Consider the following 13980-nt stretch of genomic DNA (forward strand, 5'->3'; position numbering starts at 1 on the left):
CAAAGGAAGGAAGTCATTAATGGATTCTGGAGACATCTCTCTCTGGGCATTTGCTTTTAAAGCCAAGTCTTGATAAAATTGGGGGAATGGGATTTTTTAAAAAATCATGGTTCACCGAAGACCTTAACACCTTAAGGATAAAGAATCCAAACCCATGTAACTCTTTGGCTATCATAATTTGCCTTGCTTTACTCTCTAAGAGGAAAGACAGAAGTGCCATAATTCTTGTGGGATAGAAGTAGAGATGGAATCCGCAGGATAGGAACTCGAAAATGAGTCAGTCTCAACTGTTTCTGCTGGCAAAGAAAGTGCCTTATTTTCTAGAACTAATCCTGCCCTGCCCACCAACCATATCAGTTTTCATAAGATTAAAATGAATGCACCTGAAAGTACTCCGTTAACTGAAAAATGCAATACAACTGTGTTATTATTATCACTGGCCCATCTCATTTGGGGCTTTGCCATCTCTTGAGTCTAACCACATACAGGTATTCTAATTCATCACATCTGGTTAGCTACCATACAGGTGTACAGTTGAATCACTGCACTTTATTAACGTCAAGATTAATAATGGGTACAGCCTACTGAATGACTTCTGTGTGCCTGGTGCTTTGCAAAAGCACTTCTAATCCTTGCAATAATGCCAAGAGATACCTATTTTCCCAGTTTTATAGATGAGAAGACGGATATATCAACTAACTTACCCAGGGCCGTGCATTTGGTTATATGACTAAATCAGAATTTATTCAACCCGAAATCTTTCTAACACCAAAGCCCATATTCTTCCCAATGAATTTCATGCTTTCTCCTCTTCTTCTCCCTGCTTCATGATAAGGATGTTACAGAATTGGGACCAGGACTGGGAAAACTGTGAAGCTCACTTTAACTTCTCAGCTGAATTAAAATTAAGGGGAATGTACATGGTCTAAAGGAAGGAACACTTTGAAGGGAAGGAGGAGACCTGATTTTCTCTTCTACTCCTAGAGGTTGAAATGACCATGAACAATTTACTCAGCCTCCTGAGCCTCATGTGTAAAATGGAGATGTTTACTCTCATGGTTGCTGTTAGCCAACAGACCAAGCAGCTTGCAGAACATAAGGCACAATGCAAGGACACTGTGTTGATGCTGTGGCTCTCTTCAGGTATCTATGCTCCCAAGCCTATCGTGCTGACCTTTTTCTCTCTGATGTCATACTTGGTGTCATCCCACGCTTATCTTACTCTTCTCATTTAAAAAAAGCAATTGCTCCTGAACCTCAATCCTCTTTAAGCAGGCTTTCTTTTTCCTTGTATGTCTTCCCGTGTTATTACCCAGGAAATAGTATTAAAGGAGCAATCCCTGTGACTGTGTCCTAAAGGGAGAGAGCTAGAGGGGCCCCCTCAATTTGCAGTAAACACAGTGGCAGAACCTTTCAGACACACAACCTCTGACTCTGCTGTTTTACACAAAGAAGTGGCTGTTGGTAGACATTTCATTGTAGGTAAGGGGATGGGGCTATACAGATTGGCCAGGGAAGAAACCATTTCATGGTAGGCCTAGAACATTCATCACCCCCCAGATCACCTCAAACCAAGAGCTATCTACCTCATAAAGTCTCTGTTGGAGATGTTTTTCAAAATGTTTATTAGACTTCCTATAAATATTCAGTCATACAGTACAATTGTTTATCTAAACACTCAGGCTTCTTAAGGTTCTTTACTCCAAGAGCAGAGAGAACCAGAGAGCTGATCCAAGACACTATCTGATGCCAGGTGGCCACTAGCCTGACTGACATTTCTTCCACATACCATACAGCCTTGCAACTTGGCCACACAGCTAGGAAAATTAATTGTCTGGCTTACACTCTCCATGTCTGATGGCTACAATGATGCTGTTTGGCTGAGAGATGCATATTTCTTTTTCTCATCTAGACACAGTGTCTAGGGAAGGAAATGAGTCCAAGGTAATGGAATTGGAAAACTTGGGCAAGGAGAGCCCCATCAAGAGGGAATGGAAAAGAAATAAACAGGAAGGAATGATGTGCCCTGTCAATGGACAGAGAGGGGAGATGGGCACTGAATGCCTCACCACACAAGAGAAAATCTACACAAGAAGGGGGCCAAGTATCGATCATTTTTAACTGAAAAAATCTTGAGTTCAAGTCCTATATAGAATTCTTCCAGAAAGTAAAGTTGCAGGAGAGTCTAATGTATGATTCTTTAAAGACCTTTTTAAAAATACCTCCAACCAAGGTGCCTGGGTGGCTCAGTGGGTTAAAGGTTCAACTTCAGCACAGGTCATGATCTCACAGTTCGTGGGTTCAAGCCCCACATCAGGCTCTCTGCTGTCAGCACGGAGCCCACTTGGGATCCTCTGTCCCCCCTCACTCTGTGTCTCCCCCACTCATGCTCTCTCTGTCTCTCCAAAATAAATAAACATTTTAAAAAAATAAAAAATAAATAAATATACCTCCAACCAAGGAACAGAGATAGGAAAATTTACTTTTCAGTGGATACTGTTTTGTCCTTTTCGACTAGGTACTGTATACTACCCATGTGTTAACTGCCTCAAATTTTTTAATTTAGAAAAAGAATATTAAATGTGAAATTAAAAGAAATTAAATTTAATGTTCCTTCAAGAAAAACAACACAATCCATGTAGTTTCTCAAAGATACACATTTCTCCAAATACTGTCAAGTTAAAACCATGCCACAGAACACACTCTTCTTTGGCTGTGCAGCAAAAGTTTGGAAATAGTATTTATTTGTTAGCAGATGGCAAAGGTGTGAAAGGTTTTGCTTCAATTAAATAACTCATCTACCTTTCTGTGATCTTTTTACAGAATTTTCTGAAGAAGTGGCTAAGTTACAGCCCTCTGTACCAAGTAGAAGAGTTTGATTCCTTAACCCACCTTTAACCAGTCTTGTGAATATGGGAAATTTACAATCCCAGCAAAATTTCTTGTTGAAAGGAAGGAAGGAAGGAAGGAAGGAAGGAAGGAAGGAAGGAAGGAAGATGAAAGGAAGGGAAGGGAAGGAAGGAAAGAAGGAGGAAAGAAGGAAGGAAGGAGGAATGGAGGAAGGGAGGGAGGGATGGAGAGAGGGAGGGAGGGAGGGAGGGAGGGAGGGAGGAAATAAGGAAGGGAGGGAGGAAATAAGGAAGGAAGGAAGGAAGGAAGGAAGGAAGGAAGGAAGGAAGGAAAAGAAAGAAAGAAAGAAAGAAAGAAAGAAAGAAAGAAAGAAAGAGAAAGAGAGAGAGAGAAAGAAAGAAAGAAAGAAAGAAAGAAAGAAAGAAAGAAAGAAAGAAAGAAAGAAAGAAAGAAAGAAAAAGATGAAAGGAAGGGAAGGGAAGGAAGGAAGGAGGGAAGGAGGAAGGGAGGGAGGAATGGAGAGAGGGAGGGAGGGAGGGAGGGAGGGAGGAAGGAAGGAAGGAAGGAAGGAAGGAAGGAAGGAAGGAAGAGAAAAAAAGGAAAGGAAAGGAAAGGAAAGGAAAGGAAAGGAAAGGAAAGGAAAGGAAAGGAAAGGAAAGGAAAGGAAAGGAAAGGAAAGGAAAGGAAAGGAGGAAGAAAGAAAACCAAAAAATCACCCACCTCTGAAATAAACTCTTCTACAAGGTGCTGGTGCTGAAAGTTGGAGGGATCCTGTAGTTCTTCCCTATATTGCTCTCCCAAAAGGTGGATACTAAACTCTGCAATCTGCTCAGTTGCTGGTTTTGTGGTTTCTTCCATGACATTCTCAATTTCATTACTAATCTGGATTTTTAGAGAAAAGACAAAAAAAGTCAATGTTTACTCATGCAACCAACAAATACCTACTGATTGCTATGTATCAGACACTGTGCCAAAAGAAACTGCTAATGATGGCCTTTTATATAGTGTTTGACTTTGGAACTAGCTGGGTAGACTTTAAGACATAGGCTAATATTAAAATTACTGTGCATTTGTACATTCCTTTGAACACACAAAGACTGCTTCAGGGAAAGACTGGAAAAATTTCCAGATAACCACCAAAGTTGACCATCTGTGAGTTAAAAGAGTTGACTATACTAATATTATCATCTAAAAATAGGCTAGAAGAGTTGTCCTCAAATTTTTTGGTCTCAGGACCCCTCGAACTCTTAAAAATTATTAAGAAATACAAAGACATTTGGGTTTTTTTTTGGACTATCTCTATAGATATTTACCAAACAAAAAATTAAAAGAGAAATTTTAAAATATTTGTTAATTCATTTAAAAATAATAAATTCCTTGCATTGTAAAAATTAATAACATATTTTGCAAAATAAAAAATTAACATGTAACACTGTTTACATTTTTACATACTCTTTAATTTGGTTGGCTTAATAAGAAGACAGTAGATTCTCATATCTGCTTCTACATTCAATCAGTAGCACTATGTTGTTTTAGTTGAAGTATATGAAGAAAAGTATTAAGGAAGGGAGAAATATAGATACACATAGACATAGACACAGATATATAGATATATATTATATATTTTGAATGTTTATTTTGTGAGAGAGAGAGCTCATATGTACATGCAAGAGAGAGTGCAGAGGGACACTCGGGGGGAGGGACAGAGGGAGAAAGAAAGAGAATCCCAAGCAGGCACTGCTGTCAGCACAGAGCCCGATGTGGGACTCGATCTCATCAATGGTGAGATCATGACCTGAGCCAAAATCAAGAGTCAGACACTTAACCAACTGCACCATCCAGGTGCCCCAGGAAGGGGGAAATATATTAATAGCCTTTTCAAAATTGTACAGATACTTTTTATTTTTTTAATTTATTTTCTTAATTTACATCCAAGTTAGTTAGCATATAGTACAATGATTTCAGTAGTCGATTCCTTAATGCATCTTACCCTTTAGCCCATCTTCCCCTACAGCCCTTCCTGTAACCCTCTAATTTGTTCTCCATATTTAAGAGTCTCTTATGTTTTGTCCTCCTCCCTGTTTTTATATTATTTTTGCTTCCCTTCTCTTATGTTCATGTACAGATTCTTTTTAGATACTACACCAAACTCGACAAGTGGTAATTACTTAAAGATTAGTTGCTGTGTGGAATATGAAACAGTATCAATGAACATTTTGTATTCTGTAACAGTAATATCCAGGTCTTCCAGTGGCCAATGCTGTAACAATTTGAACAACATAAATAACTGATTATAACCCAAAGAATAAAATAAATATCCATGAGTCCATATTGATAGAAATAGATGATTTAATAAATAAATGAGAGTCGACATAGTCTGTTATGGAAGAATTCCAATTAATAAATGTAAAAAGAATGAGGGAAATAAAATATCGCTACTAGAATGCTATAGTAATAACTGCTACATGGCAGATACACTTGAGCTCATCCAAGTTCCTCCATTTTGATACACAAGAAGAGGGGCTGGAATGGAAGAATGGCTAGCCTAAGGGCTCAGAGCAATCCAATGGCAGAGTCAGGAAGACACTACAGAGGCTATGCTTCAGTGTATCATTTTTTATCCTTGATAGATCATATAATCAGACCTTCATAACCTCAGAATAGGAAAGAACCTCAATGATCCTACCATCCCTTGTGATGCTTAAAATTCTCTCTACAATATCCCTGACAAATGGCTGCTCATCTTCAGTTTAATGTCTCTGATGAGAAAGAGTCATGATTTTCAAAGACAGACCATTACATTTCATATGAAAAAGTTCTCACGGTTGGAAAGTTCTTTAATTTTTTTTTTCTTCTTTGCCCTTCACAACTTGGTTCCTGCTTCCCTTTTCCAGCCTCATCTTCCTCCCCTCCCCCTTTCACTATCTACTCCAGCCATGTTAAATTCCTACTTACAGACCAAGGAATGGTCTAATTCTCTCATCTCAGGCCTAAGCAGTGTTATTCCCTTTGCTTTGAGACCTCAGGCCAAGACCCTTCACCTTTCTCTTCTTCTGGTAAGTTCTATTCACCCTCAGTTCAGACCTCACTCCCATCAGAAAATTTCTCAGAACTGCCCCCTCAAAACTGACCCAGTGCTCCTAATGTTCTACTTCATTCTACATTTGCCCTATCATAGTGCATACCATACAGAGATTATAGTGCGTGTTTACTTACCAGTAAGCCTCCTGAAACAGTAACAGGCACATATCAGGCACATATATTTTTTTGGCATTTTTATTAAGGTATAACTGATATATAACAAACATACATTACTTTCAGGTATACGATGTAATGATTCAATATTTTTATGTATCGAAAAATGATCATCACAATAATTCCAGTTAACATCCATCACATACACAGTCAGAAAATTTTTTTCTTGTGATGAGGACTTTCAAGATCCACTCTCCTAAGTACTTTCAAATAAGCAATATAGTATTGTTAACTACAGTTACATTATGTACTTTACATCCCCATGATATATTCATTTTATAACTAGAAATTTATACATCTTGTCCCCGTCACCCATTTCACCCACTTCCATCCAAAGTTCTTAACATTAAGCCCAAATATATTTTCCTATAAGTTCCACCACTGATCTCAGTTCTGTAATCTGGGACATATATAAAAATTGTAGTCGCCAGACAGCCTTTCAAATAAGTATAGACAGCTATCATGACTTCCCTGACTCCTTTAGCTCCTCTCCTCCAGACATTTCTCAGGCTCTTAATAACTTCCTTAGAGTGTGGTATACACAAGTGAGGTCTGATCAATTAAAACATGATAGGATACCACCTATTATAACAGATTCTATATTTCTATTAATGCAACGTACAGCTACACTAGTTTTTACTAGCTCTCCCCTAGTAACTGCATCATACTGCTGATTCATATAGAGACTAACATCAATAAAAACTCTTAGTCTTATGTAATTTTATACAAAATTTTGCATTTTTCAATATTAAATTTTATCTTGCTAAATTTGGACAGAAACTTCCATTCCCAGTATTATTATAAAAGAAATATCCTTAGTAATCTTGCTGCTACAGAAAGCCTAAAGTGCTGAATAAATATTTTTTAATGTTTCTAATGCATAGGTGGTTTGCAAGAAAGTTAAGGAAATCCTAACAGGTCAAGAAAAACAGGTTAGAAAAATCAAGAGAGATGAATCAGTGTTGCATGAGTACACAGTATATCTGCTGATCCTTTGTAACCTAGACTTTAGTTTTAAATACCACAAAAGGGATAGGATAAAAAGTTAAAGGTCTGTACATTTTGAAAGGTCAGATCAAAGACTCCCACATAATGGTGAAGAATATAGCTATACTTCTGGTGAGCATAGAATAAATACAGACTTATAAAATTACGATGTCATACACCTGAAACTAAAGTAATATTGTGTGTCAACTATACTTCAATTTAAAAAAAAAAAAAAGATTCAGGGCACCTGGGTGGCTCAGTTGTTAAGCATCCAACTCTTGATTTCAGCTCAGGTCATGACCTCACAGTTCAGGAGACTGAGCCCCACATGGGGCTGTGTGCTGACAGCATGGAGCCTGCTTGGGCTTCTCTCTCCCTCTCTCTCTGCTCCTTCCCCATGTGTGCACGTGTGCATGCACTCTCTCAAAATGAATAAACATTTAAACAAACTTTTTTCTAGAATAAGGAAATAATAAAGAAATTTTCACACAAGCAAAATCTTAAAAGGAACCAATGAGAGACTCTCACTAAGGTATTATTAGAAGCATATATCTCAAAAAGAAAATTATCCTAGAAGGGAGATCTCAAATGCACAAAAAGAGGGGCGCCTGGGTCCCTCAGTCAGGTGAGCATCTGACTCTTGATTTCAGCTCAGGTCATCATCTCATGGTTCGTGGATTCAAGCCCCACATCAGGCTTCCCACTGATAGCTAAGAGCCTGACAGGGGTCTTCTGTCTCCCTCTCTCTCTGACCCTTGCTGTGTGCTCTCTCGCTCTCTCTGTCTCTCAAAAATAAATAAACATTAAAAAAAATTTTTAATGCACAAAAAGAATTTTATGAAAATAAAATAATACACATCCAGGTAAGTGTAAAACAAATTTTATGTGAAACAAACATAATACTGTCTAGCTTGTGGGATTAAAAAGAAAACTAAAAGAGAAAGAAAGAACAAAAATATTTAAAAATAGAATATAAATCAGTAAAGGGATTATTTGAGTAACAATGTTCTAGTGTTCCTCATTGCTCAAGATAAGGATTAAGATTTGAAAAACTTACATTTTGCTAGATTATACATTATAATTCATGGGGTAATTTATAGAATATATATATATTATATAGAATGTATTACAAATATTATATGTAATAATATATTACATATTATGTAACATATAGGGTAACTACTAGCAAAATAGAAATGAGGTATACAGTTTCTGAAACAGTAGATGGAAAATTAGGAAAATAAGGAAAAAATGAACTGTAAAAATAACTTCGGGCTTCATTTTGAACTAGATAGAGGTACAGGGATCTAATTCTTGTTAGGTATCTTTATACTGCTTTGTTTTCTTACTGATTCTATAAATTGGCTTGAAATTATCCTCTCTTTTAGATATTAATGTTCCAATTATATACAATTCAATTATGTACAATTCCTTCATGTTTATTATAGGGAATTCTATCTCATTCCATAAATGTTCCCATACCTAAACCATAACTATTGTGCTTCAAGTTCAGATCCATGGTATCACTTTTTATTCATTCATTCACAAATATTTATTGAATGACAGTATTTCCTAGCACCATCTAGTCTGGACGAAGTTGTACAGAGGGTAAATGTATTGATTCAGGAATCAACCCAGGGGTCCAATATTATTACCAGCTTTGTTCAGTGAGAGGGAAGGTGGGGAGGCAGAGTAGGCTGATGTAACATGATTTCACAGAAGTTAAAATGTTGAAATTGGAAGAAAATGTGCAAGGTAACTAAATTGCATCTTTCTAGTGAATATGTTCAATCAGAGTTCGCACTGTATTAATATAAGATTTATGAACCCCAAAATTTTAAAAATTCATATTTAACAAAATTTCTAACAAAATATTTCTATCTTCCTAGGCAGCCTGTGTACTTTCTTTTTAAAACTGAATGTTACAGAAAGTAAACTTAATACTGTTTCATGGACAGGTTACTGTTAATAATGATGCGTTTAAAAAACACGGTATTTCTTGATTTTTCAACTGCGTAAAACCTACATCCTTTTCCTCTGAAGAAGACAGGGCAATAGAAGAACAAAGGCAAATGACAGTAAATTATGTCACAAAACCCACAAGTGACAATGAGTTTACCATGATAATTCCCCAAGCACAAGTCATTTCATTTACAACTTGAAGCTCTCTCTTGCAAAAGCAGATTGACTCAACTCTCCAAGGAATCTTAGGTTCTTTTTAATATACTGGTTTTAGAATCTACATTTCCATAAAGGAAACCACATGAAGTTTTGTGCAGTTTAGCAGTGGAACATAAGTCTCTCTTAACCCTGTTCTCCATGTTAGAAACTAAATAACAAAACAGAGCATCACTCACACTCTCCCCAGGCCTCTCCTTGCTGCTCTCTGAGATACCTTCAGAGGTGGTCACCCCTGGATATGGAACACTGACAACAGCACCTAAGTAGAAAAACAAAAACATGTACATGAACATAGTCCCTAAGTCAGAATCATATCAGGAAATAACGAAGCTGACTTCAAAACCATTCCTGTAAGTCATTTGCTTTATCATCCTGGAAATTCAGTACATTCTAACCTTAAGAAACATTTGCATAGAATCTTCCTAGAACAGAAAATAATTACAACTCATTCATTCAAGCAACAAGCATTTAAAGAGCACCTACTATATGTCAGCCACTATGTAAGATTTGTTAAGGATACAGACAAAATTTTTATCCTTAAGGAGCTACCTAGTAAAGGGACAGATACTGAAAAATATAATGTTACCTGATAGGGAAAGTGGGTGAAGGTTGGACACTGGCTACGAATTGATCATTGTTGAAGCTTGGCCTCATTGTGCTATTCTATTTTTTTGTATATGTTTGAAATTTGCAATAAGGAAAAGCTTTTTTAAAAAAAATTAAAAATAAAGAAAGCAACTTCCAATTCATAGGAAATACAAAAATCAAGGAAACATGTTAAAGTACACCACAGAATGCAATCAAAAAAATCCTTACTCAGAGAAACTCGTAGAAGACAAATGACAAATGGTGGAACTAGAAAGGTTCTACTGTTGGCATAAGCAGTGGTTACAGAGTGTTTGCCTTAAAGTAATTCTTTAGGTCATACATTTGTATTAAGTAGTTTTCTGATTTTTATTATACTTAATAATTAAAGGTCTTTAAGTACCCACAACATAATGCCTTAAAATAAATGAAAGCACAATCACTTTTTCTTGAGACTCTTGAACAACACATAAGGAGAGAGAATCCTGGTACTTTTTAAATGTGAGGTGGAACATGTGCTTGCTTACAAGATCATCTTAAACCACAAATAATTTTTAAAAAGTGAATAAATGCACAAGAACATACCTCCTGATGTTGGGGCATCACCAACAGGAACTGGAGATGACAATTCAGGGCTAAGGTAAAAAATGTTTAACATTAATAAAAATGATAGAAATATGTGGATATATTTTGGGGTTTATTTTCCCAAAAGGAACTCACTAGATTTCCAAACAAGTGTTTCCAAACCCAAGTACTGATTTAACAAGGTTTAAGAAATAATAGTTTTCATAATTCATTTATCTTACATGTATTGATTTCTACTCAAGTAGAATCACCCTATACAAAGTACTTCCCTACTTACTATTTTATCAGCCTGTTTGATTTCTTCTCAGTTATTATCACTATGTGAAATTATTTGTTGATTTATTTATCTACTTCTTTATCTCTGTCTCTAATCTCTTAATCCTCTAGAATGGCATTGTCATGGTAGTCACTGGACTTATGTGGTAATTTAAATTAACTAAAATTAAATAAAGTTTAAAATTCTGTTCCTCATTCATACTGGCCACATTTCAAGTGTTCCACAGTCACATGTGCCTAATGGCTATCATATTGGGCAGCACAGTAAAGAACATATCCTTCATCGCAGAAAGTTCTATTGAACAGGACTGCAGTTAAGAATATAAATTCTTTGAGATTAGGAATCTCATATTTTTACTCTATCTCTAACCTAAAATAGTATCTAGGCATCTAGTATTTAGTAGGCACTAAATAGATATTTTTAGGATAAATTAATAAAAAATACTATTAGCCAGGCAGTGTACAAGACATCGGGAATATTGTGTGGACAAAACAAACATGATCTATTAAAGTTATAGTCTTACAGAAAATAGACAACAAATAAATGATTACAAATTTAACAAATAGTACTGGTAGGAGGGTACTTGCTGCTAAGGGGGAAAAAAACCACAAATCTCATCTCATTTGAGGGATCACAGAAATCATAAAATGTTTTTATTTATAGAAAGTCAAGCTTAGAGAAATGACTTGCTATAGGTCATACTGCTAACAGGCTACAAGTAACCAGCTATCCTTTAACCATGATGCTCTGCAACAAGAAGAAAAAATCGAAACAATTGGAAAAGTCCCTCCTCCAAAGGAAAGAAAATAGGTTTCTGCAAGTCCAAATTTCCACATACCCCCAAAATATAAAATTTAAAGTATAGTAATTTTAGGAAGTTTTAGAACTTTAAAGTTTGTGGATATGTCCTAAGGGAAAAGGGATGTTCCACTAAACTTTTACAAAGGAGTTGGATGGTGATTATATCTATTGGATGCTGATGACATTACTGTTAAGAGTTGAAAACTGTCTTCAACTTTACAAAAGTCAGCTTCCTAAGGTGATGTGATTACAGTCAAAAATGTCTCCCTCACAGATTTGCCAATGTTCCAGTGACTCCCATCTTCAGAAGCACTCCTTTAGATTGTCTTAGTGCTCTAAATAAGGTCATTGGGGGGCGGGGGTAGGGGGTTACTCAAAGCCACCAGACAAACATGATATACATACTGAAGCATCAGTTTTACTTGAAGCATAGGCAGGTAGGGAACTAAGTAAGAACTAATGTGTAACTCAAAACATTTTAATATTAAAACAAACATGGCTATATTGTGGAGTTGACTATAAAGTTAAAGTTAGTATTAAGATATTAAGATCTTTCAAAGACATTTCATGACTGGCACTGGAGTTGGGGAGTCAACTAGGGCAATGTTCCCTAAACTCCCAAGCTTTGGTAGAAAATTTGAGAAACTGGGGCACCTGGCTGGCTCAGTTGGTAGAGCAAGTGACTCTTGAGCTTGGGGTTGTGAGTTCGAGCCCCATGGTGTGTGTAGAGATTACTTAAAAAATAAAAAAATCTTTAAAAAAAATGAAAGAAAGAAAGAAAATTTGAGAAACTGAGTTTTTACAAATCTCATAAAGATTCTTCTGCTTTTTAAAAATACTATCTAGAAAGAATAACATATTAAACCATTACACTAAACCTATCACTTTTGGTTATTTTATAGTGCATTTGCAGGAAATTGCTTCTCAGTGAGCTGTCATCTAGAAGAACCTAAGGAATATGACATCTGGATAAGTCATTATTATGAGTGACGAGTGGAGAAAGGGCCTGGGTGATGAGAAAGCATCAAGAGGCTTCTCAAGTTGCAGGGAATAGAGCTAAAAGCAAGTAAGATTCAAATGCATTTGAGACAGACATTAATATAATCAGGCCCGAATAGGATCTATCAGTTGTCCACAAAGTAGAACCCCTTGCCAATACCTTCATTTTATAGATGAAAAATTGAATAAAGCAATTTTTCCTGCATGACACAATGACTTGATATGGCCCAAGGCTATACTTAAAATTCCTGACAGTATCTAGTTCCCTTTTCAATAATAACACCAGCAGGAGTGAGTACACCTAGGGGCACCTGCGTGGCTCAGTTGGTTGAGTGTTCAACTCGTGATTTCAGCTCAGGTCATGACCTCAGAGTCATAGGATTGAGCCCTGGGTTAGGCTCTGTACCGAGCATGGAGTCTGCTTAAGATTCTCTCTCCCTCCCTCTGCCTCTCCTCACCGCACTTATGCTCTCTCTCTCTCTCTAAAATAAAACAAAAATTAAAAAAAAAAAAAAAAGAATGAGTACAACTAAATTTATCATAAATCATGCATTGTGTTAAGTGTTTTACCATGGTTAACTCACTTAATTGTGTCAACAACCTTAAAAGGAAGATACTAATATCCCCATTTATACCTACAAGGAAACTAATATTAGAAGAGGTTAAGAATTTGCTCAGAGTCACACAGTTAGACAATAGAGGAGCTATGATGTAAAACAGGTCCATTTGATTGAGAAACCTCACTCTCACTCATCTTAATTCCTCACAATATGGCCTTTACGTGAGCCATATTGACTAGAAGGGCAAACAACATGGTTGTAATGATAACAGCTTACATAAACTTAATGACCTAAAGGTCACAGTGTGTGAGGTCCCAGAAAGAGGAAAGGAAACCCAGTCAAAGTTGGAGAGCTATGGAGAGGAGCCAGCTATGAGAACAAAGAGGTCAAAGCAAGACAGAGGGGCCAAAGCACAGCACAGTAACTAGAACTGGAAGTTGGGATGGCGTGGCCAAGAAACCAGACCTCACATGGTGTCAGTCAAATTGTCCCCCACACCAAATCACATTTGATAAATAATAAGCTACAGGGATAAGGATGAAGCATAGGAAATACAGTCAATAATATAATAATAACCTTGTATGGTGACAGATGGTAACTACACTTATGGTGGTAAGCATTTTGTGATTATATAATTGTTGAATGACTATGTTATGTTGAATGACAAAAAGTTGTATGTCAACTATACTTTAATTAAAAATTTTTTTTAATTTAAATTTAAAAAGAAATACTGCAACTAAAATAATAAGCAAATAGTTAATTAATTAAATTTAAGTTAATTCTCTAAGGAAGCATTCACAATGGAGAAGTTTGTTTACTTCAGCAGAACTAGATTTCATTTACTGAATTCAAATTAACATTATTTTAATGATGGTAAGTAGGCAACTCTCAGTAATTCAA

General features: G+C 36.3%; 1 protein-coding gene across 5 annotated transcripts in view; it reads right to left on the minus strand.

Moving 5' to 3' along the window:
- Nucleotides 1–13980, minus strand: part of IMPG2 (interphotoreceptor matrix proteoglycan 2) — an 85076-nt gene that overhangs the window by 48205 nt on the left and 22891 nt on the right. For all 5 annotated transcript variants that reach the window (XM_045036859.1, XM_045036858.1, XM_045036860.1 and 2 more), the window contains 3 exons: nucleotides 10444–10493; nucleotides 9450–9532; nucleotides 3571–3732 (listed from right to left, as the gene is read on the minus strand). In XM_045036859.1, coding sequence (XP_044892794.1) covers nucleotides 3571–3732; nucleotides 9450–9532; nucleotides 10444–10493 — 295 coding nt within the window. The remainder of the gene's footprint in view (nucleotides 1–3570; nucleotides 3733–9449; nucleotides 9533–10443; nucleotides 10494–13980) is intronic.

Source organism: Felis catus, chromosome C2, assembly GCF_018350175.1.
Source record: "Felis catus isolate Fca126 chromosome C2, F.catus_Fca126_mat1.0, whole genome shotgun sequence".
Taxonomy (NCBI): Eukaryota; Metazoa; Chordata; class Mammalia; order Carnivora; family Felidae; genus Felis; species Felis catus.